This window comes from Schistosoma haematobium, chromosome 6, assembly GCF_000699445.3.
Source record: "Schistosoma haematobium chromosome 6, whole genome shotgun sequence".
Lineage (NCBI taxonomy): Eukaryota > Metazoa > Platyhelminthes > Trematoda > Strigeidida > Schistosomatidae > Schistosoma > Schistosoma haematobium.
In genome coordinates, this window is record NC_067201.1 from 1 (window position 1) to 15,931 (window position 15,931).

Below are 15,931 nucleotides of genomic sequence, written 5' to 3' on the forward strand. Positions count from 1 at the left end.
ATTGTGTCAAAACCAAATCAATTGTTAACTCTAAGGGTTAGCCTGAAAAACCGATATATGCTTACGCTGAATGTAAAGAAAATGATCTACCTTTTACTTCCAAAATCATCTTAATTAGTTTTGAATGACTTTATTTTTAATAAAACCTTAATCACATTCCATCAATTTTTATGGGTGTGATTGTTGCTGAATTTTTGTCTAATTACTAAAATCCAGGTTAAAAATATGTTGTAAATAATTGTTATAAATAAGCGTTAACCCTTCTGAATAACATTTCACTCCATAGTTTAGCTAAAACCTGAACATTTGACTTAGTAGAAGAATTCATAGAAAACAAATAGTGAGAACTTAGTTACCTCTAATATTAACTATCTCAGCAATATGTCAACAAAGAGAGTGGATTGGAAACCATCTGACTGATTGAATACTTAGAGCTACTTTCATTCCTTAAAATACATTAAGAAAAGTGAGTACCGATTCCTGCAGGAAAATTTCACTTTGTAAAAATAATATCTAATGATATTTATTAAATTGACCTTGATGTAAAAGAAATATGTAAACTATTTGAATGACATACCAATCTTGTAATGTAAACTTATTGCAAAGGTGATACGACATGAAGTTACCACAATACTCTTGAAACATATTTCTGTATTAGTTTATCACAAAAACATGTGCACTTTTAAAAGTGAAAGTATGGACACTGATGTGCGTATTGACGTTATTTATTTTCATTGAGATTTAAGATGATAATTTTAGTGGAAAGGCTGATAAAGAGCAGACAAGTCAAAACCTGGTTCATTTAGAAATTAATAAACATTAAACGACTTCAGAATCAATTGATTTGAATGAATTCTTTGCAAGAGAAAACAAAATCTTCAATCAAGTCAAAAGACATGAAATAATGAATAAAGCAATATGATAAAAATGTTCAAAAACAATACTACTAAAATATTGCATACTTGAAACTTACTAGGCAAAAGAAGGAATGGATTTAAATAAAAATTTCCAGGTGGTGGTTCATTTATCAAATTATAACCTAAAACATTATCTTTCTTCCCGAAACGACTAGTTGTTATCATCCAATATTCTGCAAAATAATTCCATATTCCTGAAACATTTTTATATATACTTTCAAATACATGTGCACTCTCATATGTGGCGTACGTTAGAAACCATTGGCTTTTACTTGGATCTTTCGTTAGTGGCCAAGGGTATTGAAATAAATATGGTGGTCGCTTTATTTTATCCATAAACCAATTAGGCACAGCATCAATTGCACCTAGACGTTTCGATAATCCATCTTGATGCAAATCAATGATGATATAAACTCCATATAATCCAGCATTGTCGATAATCGTTTCAATGATATCTAAGTACTCTCGACTGATTTCGTTTTCCTGTGGTTTTAATGCTATCCAGTTGAATTCTAATCGTATAACATTAATTCCCCAATCTCTAAGTACTCTGAATGAATGAGGGTCAAGTAGTTTTGGAAAGTAAAATGGTGCGACTTTATGCACACAGTTGATTCCATGAAATAATTTAATAAATCCTTGTGGATCAACAAAGTAACCAGTATCATCGTCAATGGTGACTTTTGCATGAGCTTGTGAATGGAAGAATTTTGGTAGTAATATCATTATCCATGACAAACGTAAGAGTGCATCAATTAGAACGTTCATAAAGTCTCCAAGAAGTTTATGTTGCTTTGAAGATCTTGTCGATCTCACCGAAGTGAATAAAAATTCCGTTTAAAACCACAAGGACAATGTAATAGGTTAGTGATTGACAGTAAATTGTAAATTAAATGAGAAACATATACTCAGTAATTTATTGCCAAGTGCAAGTACAAGTAACTTTATAATCACTGATGGGAGTGAAGATAAATATGGTATATATCAGATATTTAAGTTAAATGAGACAACTATAAATGGTTACAGTTTACTGTGATTAATTTATTACAATGGTCTAATTGGTCTTATATATATGTCACAGTGACCTTGAGGGTTTAAGGGCTGTTTCCAAATAAATTATCAAACTATCATTGGATCAAAGTTAATTAAAAATTAATAGTTAGCTAATCATTCTATTTTCAGTAGTTGCTTAATTTGTTACAAGTAATTTGAAGCTGAAATTTCAAGCAATGTCTACAAATTATCGATCAAATACAATCGTTATTAATGAGCATCCTAATGAGCTACGGATTAGTGTTAATTGGTTAACTACTGTACTGTACAAAGAATACAGAAATTCGATCAGTACTCTTTTTTCCGAAGATTTCTAAATCACCGAAATAACTTCAAAAGCTGGTATTATTTGTTTCAAAAGGTGAATCATTCTATTTTATCTAAGCCAAGAAATAAAATGTATGTTTACTTTGAATAAACTGTTACTGTTATTTCTGTCTTACGTTCTCTTTCCTTATTCACTTCACTTCATTTCGAATCTTTTACGTATTATTTTTCAGTACTTATTAATATTTAGTAAATAGAAGTATTCCTAGCAATTTCTACGCTTATGTTGTAACGCAAGTTGGTCGTGTAATACTCTGAAATATTTACATATTCTTATAACATTTATTGTATTTATCATTATAATTACTTATATCAATCATTGTATCAGTTGTTCGCAATTTCTCGCGGTCGTTTGACCCTTGTTTAAACGCAATAGTTTCCATATTACTTGCTTTTAGCTCCGTTTCTGCTTGTTAATAAACCATTATGAAGTTATGACACAGCCAACGGCTGTCACTTTTGCACTATCAAAGCCTTCTTATTTCAGACAAAAGGACATGGTAAACGCCTCAGACACCTCACAAGTTGAGGTGTGTAACTAATGTTCGTACATTATTCAATAAAGAACCGCTATCTCTGATAAATCGTTGATTCGTGAACTTCGATTTTGCGCGTATATCAATTGAGTGATTTGATGCTTCAGTACAGTTAACAGTTAATTTCATCTACCGTGAGTTACAAGTGGCAATAAGTGGGTATTGTATGCGTAGCTATATTCTTGCTGTTTGGATGAATCAAGTGCTTATGAGAAGAAATGTAACCACGTCTTATATTTCTATAACAATAAAAAATTGATGAACTGAATCTTGTGTGACGACTTGATAAGGAATTTAACCTATCAATCTAGTCGTTGATTAACACATATCATGACCACATATGCATTTTTTGGAACAACAATATATACAGACTTTTATGTTTTATAGAAAATACGTGACTATTTTATGATCACATCTACAGAAGACCACGTTACCAATTGATAATTTAATGAATAGGGAAATTTGAAACATGTCGAATATATAGAATATTAAGGCATTGGAAGCGAAAATGGGTTTTGATGAGAAACATTTTATTTTTGTGGTATTTGAAGTTTTCTAAATATTTTAACTGTACGTCATAATCATTTGAGCGTAAACGTAATGATAATCACTTGGAATTGGAGAACATTGAACGTCTGCTTTTTCACAATTTCTTACGATTCAGTCATTAATGTAATATGTGATTGGTCAATGAACAAAATGATTAATGTGTTATTAGTTTGACGCAACGCATGCAGTTTATTGTAGTCTAGGTGTATTACAGTAATGATTCAAATTTTATCATGTGATATTTCTTTAGTTTAGTCAAAATATGTTGAAAGATGTGAAAATATCAAGGAGTTCACAATTAACAATATTGATACAGATTTCGAATAAGTTGGTAAATGGCTATAATTGTTGTCTGAATGCTTATATTGTGTTTGGTTTGGTATGATCGTTATTTCCATAAGTTCAATATTTGTGTTGATCAACGTACACGGTGCATAGACAAACATTAAATTAGTATTATTTTCATACATTTTATAATATAATTGTTCTGGTACAAAACGGGTTCTCACTCCATATGGATAATGAATCGACATTGGAACAAAAATCTCTGCAACTAACAATGCTGCGTCCACGTTTGTACAATACTTCTGTGTGGGTACAAAAGCATAATAAAACACACCTGAATCGACATCGAATCTCAGTTTGACAGGTTGACCGGCAGTTGATTGTGGATATGTACGACTGAATGATCTCAACTGCATGGTGAATAAGATAACATAAATGCTTAATTTTATAAGCAATATACAACGTATTTGAACTCACTATTTACTGTCATGAAATAACGAAATGAAACAAGCTACTGCATTAATGTGAAGTACATATACAAATTATTTAATTTGAAGACAGTGTAAATCATGACCTGATAGCTTGATAGCCAAAGGAAGTAAGAAAACTTTGGAGAGATATTCTAGGATGAAATAGTTATTTAAATATTTCTAAAGGAACCATGACTAATTAGTGTTTTATCGTATCTGACATACATGAATGATCAAAGACTAATGATTAAGTAGTTAGGTGACTGCAGTAAGAAGTAAAATGACTCTTCTAAAATTAATATCACTACTGAAATGGAGTCAGCTGTTGATGATTTTCGACCATATATTTTTGTTCATAAGCTTACTTTAGAACTCTATCGCAAATGACATTGAAAAAAAAACTATCCGAAGCGAACTGAATTCTTTAAATCAATTGTTATTTTACTGCGCTTTGGTCATTAGGGTATTATTATTAATGACAAACTTTCCCGATTTGTTTTCATGAGATGGGTTATCGTAACCTGATGATGAAAATATTTTCACTAAGCACAGCAGATGGTTAACGAAAGTCTGATATTGCCTAATACTGGAGTTTTCCGAAGTTATCCAAAGCCAAACAAACGAGAGAGGCAAATAATGTAAATGTTATATATGTGTGATTTCTATAGTTTGCAAAGCCATTGTGTGATTGTGCACTAAACGACAAATTGGATTTCCCCACCTGAGTTCTCGTCTACGACAATACGAGTATGGGAAATACCATTTATTTCCTGAATTTATTCTGATAGTACTGTCCAAAATGAAAATTATAAATTCGTTTGGCGTGCAGAACAAAATGACTCCAATAAAAAATTGACATAAATGCAAAAAAAGTTTTTATCAATAATAAGACCTACGGAAATGTTGTCTACAATTAAGTTGGGAAATAATTCATTTCCGTCCCAATAAGTCCAGGATTCGAAGTTCCTGTCGGCTGCACTCATCACAGCGTTACATTCAACCGTATTTATTGAATCTGGATTGCCATCAGGAAGACACAGACCGAATTCTGTTAAAAACCGTCCTCCACCAGTGTATTTAACTATACTTCTCGCATTATTGAATGCATAATTCAAGAGAAGCTACACAAGCAATATCAATGTTAACATTGATTAAGTATGTGAATGATTATTACAATAAAACTAGACTACAATAAACTGCATACACTGCGTCAAAGCAATAACACATTAATCATTTTGTTCATTGACCTATCACTGATTACATTTATGACTGAGCCGTAATTCAGAAATCACCACAAATATATGAAGAATGAAATTAGTTATGAAATTCCACACAGTATGAAGGACGGTTTGAATACATTGATTGTTAGTGTATTCATGAAATCACATCATGTCAGTTCATTCAATCATCAAACATTTATTTTATAAACTGATTAGCACCTATTACTATTAATTACAGTTTTCATGTCAAATCGTAGTGTTTAGATTTTCATTCCTAGTTTACTCTACAGTAATTTAATTAAGTTGAGTTTGTTTTCTGGTGTTTTGTTCAACCCAATCAGTTCATCATTTATTAAGGACACATTAAACATTTATCCATATCAGTTGTAACTACCATTTGTATTTTAAAAGAAATATTCACTGTTTTGCCTAATATCATACATTCAGTATGTGCAGACCGCAAATGGGTGCTCGATTAAACAAAATAACGTGTTTGTCAATTTCATTTTTACAATTGATGTCATACAGGTTGGTGCGAATAACAGGGTAGAATTGCACTTCCCCTTGTATCTATCGATGTAATAATCGGATTAGAATTTCACTTTACTTCATAAACTGGAGATTGTGTCAACACAGAACATGTGTACATTTGCGTGCAAAATCCTATGGTGTTTATGAATGGGTTTCAATAAACAACTGAGTTTAATCACAGCTACAAAATAGCTAATTTTACTTTGAAAGGTAACACAGAGTACATATTAATCCAATGCTTCTATTTACACTTCCACTGTTAGTTTATAGGTGGTTTTGGCTAATTCACTATATCTCAAGAATACAAAGATGACAGAATCCATACTTATCATTGCTGTATAGAATTATTCGTCATTGTTGTTTATTCATCTACGCCCAACTTCAGACACACCCATTACTATAACTTTTGCTAGTTAGGATGATTCATAGAACATAAATGCTATTACTGTATAGAAGGAATGTAGAAATTTCTCATCTTATTTAACTTGTTTTAATCAATTACAAAGTACACAATCGTTCTAACAATTTTGCAAACTTATTCATCATCATATTGTTTACTGTGAGTATTTTTATGGTGAAAATAAATGAATTGGTGATTGGTAATTGATAAATATGAGCTAGTTTATGGAAGTTTTTCAATCAATTCTAAGTAAATAAATTCTGAAGTACGTGAATGTTTTGGTGTTGTTTTCATTATTGTTATTATTTTAATTATTATTAATATTATCATTTCTATGTTTGATATCCAATCTATACTTTGTCAGCGGATCGGTTTTCACAGAGAATCAGCAACAGTGAATGTATTACATAGAACGAGAAATATTTATATGAATCATTGTCTTATAGCGGAACACCTCAGGAGTAATCACACACAATTACAACAGATGTTAGAGCACAAACATTTATCCCTGAAGGTAGGAAATGGAAATGTAGACCCCTAACATAAAATATAACTCATTAAATATTACTGTTAAGTCAATTCACGATGGCGCTCGATGATCATGCAATGTCATAGATGACAAATATCTCAACGTCGATATGGCTTAACGATTTGTAATTCGGATCTAGCGAAATTTCTTAGTGTGCTACGTGGTTTCGGGAACAAAAATGAGCTACAAGTACTTGCCTGAGTTCACTCAAATTTATTTCCCTAGTCAATATTTACATATCTAATAAGCGTATTGAAAATGGTCAGCTATATAAATGAAACGTGTGCGATAATAACTCCATACGTTTACATAGATGAGAGATAATTTCGCTTCGAAATTTCTGTCAAGGACTAACAAACCAAAACCAACAGATAACTCTTTTCATAAGTCATCGAGTAACTCAATGGCATTAATAAACTATTTAAAGGTGAAAATTGTGAAGCACCTCAGAATTACGACTAAACAAATGTTCATGGTCTAAAGGATTCGAGTGGTCAATCAATCATTTTAATATCATGATCGACATTAGTTGAAATATTTAGAAAGGCATATATCTAATAATGAGGCGATCAAGAGTAAAATCTCAGCAGATCTAATGCTTCATTTTTATAATATTTTCAAGAGAGGTATCAATTACTGAAGCTAAAGCCTACTTTCACATGATTGGTGCTTGCAAAAACTTAACAGAATATCGAGGATTCTATGTTGCTTAACTCACATCCAATAATCAATGGCGTTCTTCCTATATGAAATTTGTTCAAATAATTAAATTTTGGGCTTGACAATAACGTAATGAATTCAGCTGACTGAAGCTAAATTGACAATCATCGTATGCTAAAGTGCTGATCTGAAAACGCACTCGCTAAGACATATTAAGGCTTTAGGTTTGATTTCTGGTAGGGTTGTAAGCACTCTCTACAGAGCAGTGAATAGTTGTCGGGTTAACGTCAGGATATGGTGTGAAATGTAAATGGCATTTTATTATGAAAATACTTTCGGTCAGCGGTCCTTCGACGTTTAACTTGATTGAATGAAGCTGTTCTGAATATAGATCCAATCATTTATTTATTTAGAAAATATTATTAGGAGTGACAACAGATTTAAACATTTTCCAGTCAAGTCCGATAATCAAGTTACGAATAAAATGAAAGCCAGTTAGCTTATGCTAAAAATATCAGTTGGTTAATGTTGATATTAAAGCATTGAGATATTGGAATGCATATGCGTTACAAACAATAAACCAGGTAATTGAACTCTCACTTTATCACACAAATATCGTTTCCATGATGGCATATTCTCTGTAGATGGTGTCGATTCCAATAACCAACAGTAGTAATGATAAGATAATACACTCTTCTTTCTGGCCGTCTCATCTTGTAATAAACCGGGAACACGTTGGATACCAGTACCAGGTATTCCATTAACAAATGGAAAATATATTCCATAAGTTACACTCTCGTAAAATATCAATGTATTCTTGTCTGTTTGGCGAATAACATTTACCAAATAATCATAAAATGATAAGAGACTGTGACCTGCATTATCTGTCCGAATATAAAATGAAAAAGATCGGAATTGTAAGAATTGAAATAGATTTTGAGAATGAATATAAGTGAAAGTTGACAAAAATAAACATATCTGTTGCGGACAGAATGTTTTCGGGAAGATAGATTGTGGTTGGTAATGAAATTCACGACGCTCTTTCAATTTTACTGGGAACTTATTAAATGGGTCATCTTACATCTATGCCTTCGTGTTTGTATTCAAGTTAAGAATATCAATAACAGGGAAATCTATTCTCTTCTAATAATCACCAAATGTTCTTCATTTGTAAGTCTTCTTTTGTGATTAAACGATGTGAACAAATCAATCACCCAACATGGCATCATGCATAGTATAGGTTAATGAGTAAGTCAATTAATTTTGGCGGATCTTATCTCGATGTCTGTTTTGTTGATTACATTCACGGTCGAGAAACAGACAGAATGAGTGATAATCGTAATAATGAAGATGGCGAATTCCGAAATCACACTGACTGAAATTATAAACACGTAACATAGTTGTACATAACATCTTTTTATTCTTAATACGATTGTCATTATGATCAATATTACTATCATTTTTTGCCCATTTATTTATGTGTTCTAAATTATCACCAACAAAATATTGAATAGCTAAAGACAATAGACAAATCGTTTTGTTCGTTGTTAGTTCACCTGTTGGTATTAATTGTCATTATGATAAAATATATTTTATGCTTGTCATCTACTTTCTAATATTCAATACTGCAGTCGCCATATGTTATTTCTGGATGAATCAGGTTAAAAATGATAAGATGTTCGTTTAATTGCTTTAGTAAATATTTTATTGATAACCATGGCTACGATTGATCACTTGCTTCTAGAATCTGATTGCCATTAGAACTACTCAAATACTGTCAATTCGTATGAAACGTATGAGTTATGTGATAGCTGCTTATTATCAATCACAGGTTTAGATTGCATAATTATGTTTTGCGATTTCATTTTTATTGAGGTAATGAACCAACCAATGTCAGATCACCATTGGTTACCTGGAAGCACTGGAAGGCCGTCCAGTCTTGAAATTTGACTTCTCAGCAGTGAGCATCCATGGTCCTGCAAGCGTGACGCACACTGTTGAAAAATCACGTTTTAAGACGAGATGACCATCCAGTGTTTCAAGGTTTGCAATAGGAAGTCGACAGTTTCCACAACTCTAAACTGATAATTTTGTATGTTAGTGAGATATTGTCACAATTGCATGTTGCAAAATATGAGAGATATTTTCACGTCCGAACAATGTCAAGAACAAAGCGACGTGAAACTCCAGACAAGATGAAACGAAAGTGGTCGTTTTATATATTTGTATCAATCAGCAAATTTCTTTTGAAACCAACGTAATCTCTGTTGCAGTCGAAACCGTCATTTAAGTAACCTGACAGCAATGAATTTCTCGATTTTAGTCATTTAGGTATTGTATTGAGATTCTGTGCCGATGTACCTTTTCACTGAAATGATCAATACAATGGAAACAGTATTGCCTGTATTTTTTGTATAAGCGACAATAATTCTTTAGTCGAACCAACAGAAGTGAAACTGGGATTTATGAATTAATTGGACTTTCCATTTTAATTGGAACTTAGAACATTTGATTCGTAGGAGGTTACACCGAAAAGTAATAAAGAGAAGCGAACCTAGTCCGTTTCTATGTTAACTGTTTCAGCAAAATATCAACAGGCAAAATGTGAGATGAAAATAACGTATTTGATGGAATGTAGTCTACAATCAATGAACAGTACTAATGAGCCACAATGACTAAAAGCAATCACGAAACATTATTCAGAATTTTAATAATATTCGACAAAATACTACGAATAGCGAAATGTTAACTTCATGCAACTTACTAGGCAAAAGAAGGAATGGATTTAAATAAAAATTTCCAGGTGGTGGTTCATTTATCAAATTATAACCTAAAACATTATCTTTCTTCCCGAAACGACTAGTTGTTATCATCCAATATTCTGCAAAATAATTCCATATTCCTGAAACATTTTTATATATACTTTCAAATACATGTGCACTCTCATATGTGGCGTACGTTAGAAACCATTGGCTTTTACTTGGATCTTTCGTTAGTGGCCAAGGGTATTGAAATAAATATGGTGGTCGCTTTATTTTATCCATAAACCAATTAGGCACAGCATCAATTGCACCTAGACGTTTCGATAATCCATCTTGATGCAAATCAATGATGATATAAACTCCATATAATCCAGCATTGTCGATAATCGTTTCAATGATATCTAAGTACTCTCGACTGATTTCGTTTTCCTGTGGTTTTAATGCTATCCAGTTGAATTCTAATCGTATAACATTAATTCCCCAATCTCTAAGTACTCTGAATGAATGAGGGTCAAGTAGTTTTGGAAAGTAAAATGGTGCGACTTTATGCACACAGTTGATTCCATGAAATAATTTAATAAATCCTTGTGGATCAACAAAGTAACCAGTATCATCGTCAATGGTGACTTTTGCATGAGCTTGTGAATGGAAGAATTTTGGTAGTAATATCATTATCCATGACAAACGTAAGAGTGCATCAATTAGAACGTTCATAAAGTCTCCAAGAAGTTTATGTTGCTTTGAAGATCTTGTCGATCTCACCGAAGTGAATAAAAATTCCGTTTAAAACCACAAGGACAATGTAATAGGTTAGTGATTGACAGTAAATTGTAAATTAAATGAGAAACATGTACTCAGTAATTTTATGTTAAGTTTGTTCATCAGACGTCTAGTCGTTGATTGCTACTTATCAAAATGCAGTTTTGGAATAACAATAAATGTAGATTTTATGTTTTATAGAAAATATATGACTATTTTGTGATTACATCTACTGAAGACCATATTACTTATTGAGAATTTAATGAATTTGAAAATTTGAAGGATGTTGAATGTATGAAATAATAGGGCATTGGAAAAGAAAACGAGTTTTGATGAGAAACATCTTATTTTGGTGGTATTTGAAATCTTCTCAATATGTTCAAATGCACTACGTTTTTCATTTGAAATGTAAATTCAGTGTTTGTGTTACGAAGTCCATCATAATAGGCATCTAACAATCTTTTCAATTCATTTCGTTTCTTTGTGTCTACTAGAATTATTACTGAGATCATTTGATGACAAATATTAGAAAACGTGACATTCTTATTTCTATCTAATTCTAATGAAATCTACTTCAATACAAAAGTATAGTCAACGCTTGTATTTTGACTAAAAATAATATGAAAATCGTTCAAAGTAATTATAACTTAGATCTGCAGGTGAGGTATTTCAAAAATGAACACAACGCAAAAACTCTCTTGACCTTATTAATGTGAAAATGTAAACAAATGATGTAAGCGTGATGTTTATGAGATCTGTGTGGCATTCATTATCACTTAAACAATAAACACATGATTATGTATAAACCTTTTTGATTTAAATCACAAACATGTTTGATGTTTATGTGCTGAAAAATGAACACTTACATTTAAGTATCGTAACATATTAGTAATGAATTCAGTCTAAATGTGATCAATCTAAAGGAATGTTTTGTTTGCATTTTAACAAAACATTTAAATAAATGTATTTTATTGTTGACACGGAAAAAAGATTATTTGTATAGGTTTTCTTCTGCATAAAACATGGATTTGTATTTTATTTCTCAACAAAAATGTTCTGAATAGTGAGTTTTATTTTAAATGTTTTAAAATCAAATAATATTTCTGAGACGTTTTCTATGCTTAAAAGGTGTATCATATCCAGTACTTAAGTTCATTTGGAGATCATTAAATCAGTAAATACTTCATATTAAAAAGTAATTGCCATCATTGATTTCCTCTGACATATATTTGTATTTCTCGTTTGTTATTTTCTGACTGTGAGGTACCGAACATGTTTGTAACAGATAGTTGCGTATAGCTCTACCTAAATGATGTAAAATCCTTAATGACTATAAAACTCAAATATTTGGCACTCAATTACGAAGTAAACGGAAAAATAACAAAATGGGAGGTAGAACCTAGTGAATGATAAAAACATTACTGATAGATTCAGCCTTCGTGAACTAATTGAAGAACAGAGTACATATAATCAAGTGATATGATGAGAGACAATTATGTAAGTCTTCTGTTTGTGTTCATTTGTTTACCCAAATCCGATTTAAACTACATAATCTAGGTATATTGATAGTATCGATCCCTGGATATACCGCTGCTTTATGAGCAAGTTTCTGATCGTAAGAGTAGGGTTACTTAGACCAAATATACAGGTTTTAAGTTTGACTTTGAGAAAGTTACATATACTAAAAAACCTAACCCATGAGTTATGTCCTAAGCCCTATTTTTCTTGAGAGTTTGAGTCCTGGAATGTAGCGTCTAAATATATTGTATTTTACTGTGAAATATCGTTGAACTCCTTCCAAGTTCAGCGTATCAGATAGACGCAAATTGCTAAATATAAAATAGCATTATTCATGGACAGGTTTTCCGGTTAGCGTTTTTTTAGCGAGTTACTTTTCTACGGGATGGGGTTGCTAACCCCATGTCCCACCATTCTCCTTTATCCGTGATTGGGACCGGCAGTATCCCCCGGAGGGACTCCAGATGGAGTTCTCTTTCTCCTGGTGATCGACTGGATCATGAAGACGTCACAATCTGAAGGGAAGCACGGAATACAGTGGACATCTAGGATGCATTCGGACGGTCTAAACTTCGCAGATGATCTGGCCCTTCTATCGCAAACGCAACAACAGATGCAGGAGAAGACGACCGGTGTAACAGAGCCTCAGCAGTAGTAGGTCTCATTATACACAAATGGAAAAGCAGGATTATCCGATACAACACAGCATGCACCAATCGTATCAAACTTGACGGAGTTTTGTAAAATGTAAAAACCTTTACATATTTGGGTTGAATCATTGATGAACACGGTGGATCTGATGCAGATGTGAAAGCGCAAGAGTAGCAGATCCACAAGTGAAGAAAATTTTGAACTTGAAACACATGTCAACCAACACCAAGGTCAGTTCTACTGTATGAGGCGGAAACTTGGGGAACTACAAAAGCCATCATCCAGAAGATATAGGTGTTTATTAACAAATATTTCGTACAGAAGGATTCTAGACTTATGTTGATAGAACTCTCTTAAAATAAAACCCAATAATCTTCGTAATTTTGATATTTTAGTGTTTGGGGCAGTTTTGGCTAAGGGACAATTTCGGCCTTTGGTTAATTAATGATTCAAGTTGACGTACAGACGTAACAAAGTTAACTTATTTGATATTAATTCGCAATAAACGACTTCAAGAACTTAGAAGGGGATAGGTTCTTCAGGTAGACTCAAGCCTGTTTATTAATAGTTCGTGAGGTAATTTGTTAGACTTTATCTATGTTTAGGTTTATTAAGACAAATAAGTTCTTTTGATCACTGTTTTAAGCAACCTCATCAAACAAGTCCCACAGACATGAAGTTCCTAACCTAGTTATAAAGAAGCCATGCTAAGAGACACTAGTTAGACCTTCAGATAGTAGGTGGTCGGATATTTGATCATTTACCATTGCTTTCACCATTCGTTCTTGTTTATATTTAGGGACTACGTAAGTTACTTTCATTTTTCTGGGTATGTTCTTGTTTCTAAGTACAGGTTAAATATTTTGAGTAGCTGTTTTAGAATTCACGGTTCTATCTTTCCATAGATAACTGACGACAAGTCATGAACACCTGAGCTTGAGTTCAGCTTGATGGTTTATTGACAGTGATAATAATCCTGAGTTAGTTATTATTACTACTGAGATTATTCACGCTAATCTATTTAAGACTGATACGTAGAACATGAAATATATTCTCATTGTTCAAGAGACTCACTCAGCAGTTTACAAACGATATTTTGATCATCACTGACCACTCCAGTTTTCAGTACTGAATGACTGCTGTTGCACTCTTTTTCAGAAGGTTACCCTACAGGCAACAGAGGTTTTAGGATTTAAATGCGTTTGGGAGCTACATATTCCTCGACTTATTGCTTTTCATTTTGACTTTTGCATACTCAAGTGAAAAGTATATTTGAAGCGGGATACAGAAATCCTTTGATAAACAATAAACAAACTCTAGTTTCCAAAGCTCCTTCTCGGTATTTCGGTAATGCAAGTTGTTCTTATCAAACACTTTAAATGAGTTTAATGGAGTCTAGTGCTGATTTAATGGTAGTTTAGTGGCCCGAGATCTGACGCCAAGGAGATCGTAATTAATGATTATTGTTGGAATTTATATGTCGCCTATCCTCCTATATAATCATCGAATTAAATCACGTTAGTCAATAACAGAATTAAATAAGTCAAATAACGAGAATGGACCTATGAATACATATATTTTGTATATGAAGCGAATAGAACAGAGAGAAGCGAAACGACGCGCAGTGGAGATGGCGGGTAAGCCAACTCCATTTAACCAAGCGGTAATCAACATTTATAGTCACACAAAAGTATGTCACAACCATGTGATGAATAAGATAAGAAGGGCACACACATATGCGCTCATATAAAAACAGTCAAGATTGATAAGTCAATAATTGGTTAACATTAATTTCATGGCCAGTTTTTATTTCTTTTTCGAGTGAAATTGTTTTTCTTGAAGAAAAAACTTTTTTCCATCCCCTTTGAAAAAGTCTTTCATCCCCATCTTCCAGTAATTTTCGTTCTGTTTCGTCCAATCAAATACGTGAACAATAATCACATAATGATTATTAATCTTAAATGAATTTTGATAGCTTCATCACTTGACCTTTGCCATGGAAATAAAAAATGAAAACAAAAGAATTTAAATCAAATTTTGGGTGGCCCTGAAAAGGGCCTTTACTCGTTCTCTTAACAGTTCTGAATTTCATGGACAAACGAGTTGCTATTGTAGCGTTAAATAAATCCCCAAAATAAATAGCACTAAGTTTTCGACATTGGATGCTGACCATATGTTTTAGTGGACTCATCTAGCTGAAGGCGCTCGGTCATGCATCCGCACCAGATCACGTGTGGTAACGCCGTGCTCAACATCAACCGCAATCGCTAGCCAGATTAGATCAGAGAATTCCGATATATTGGTCATCGCCAAATATACTCTTCCGATCTCCTCGACTCTGTCTTTTGATTTCTCTGGGTGGGAACGAAATACATTAGAAGGTGTTACTGGTAGAAGCGTTGTCAAACACTGAATACCTGTGACATCATCACTATGACTCCGTTATAGCGCCGCACATGGGACAGTGAATTCCATGGACGTGTGGTGATGGGTCGTAAGGAAAAAATAAACGAAACATTGCTTCGCATGGACAAGAAATCCAGGCACTTCCATCAGCAGTTTCATGTGGCGGTTGCGCAAGGTTGCAAATATCACAAAGTCTGTTGTCATACGCGTTTTCGTCATTGTCATCGTCTCGTTCAGTGAACTCCTCTGGGTTAATCAAAACAATTTCTTCCTTGTCATTGTTTAACGTTGCATCCATATCGACGTTATTTTGATAGTTGGTAATTTACAAAAGATGAAGGAAGGACATTGAGTGTTC

General features: G+C 32.8%; 1 protein-coding gene across 1 annotated transcript; it reads right to left on the reverse strand.

Annotated features, from left to right (window-relative positions):
- Positions 1-887: 887 nt before the first annotated feature.
- On the reverse strand, positions 888-12,185 carry MS3_00008243 (uncharacterized protein; the record flags this gene model as incomplete). Its single annotated transcript, XM_012945580.2, has 6 exons — positions 888-1,728; positions 3,686-4,077; positions 5,034-5,258; positions 8,078-8,361; positions 10,242-10,996; positions 12,181-12,185. The coding sequence occupies 6 exons, from the start codon at positions 12,183-12,185 to the stop codon at positions 888-890; spliced, it is 2,502 nt and encodes an 833-aa protein (XP_012801034.2).
- Between the last annotated feature and the right edge of the window lie 3,746 nt (positions 12,186-15,931).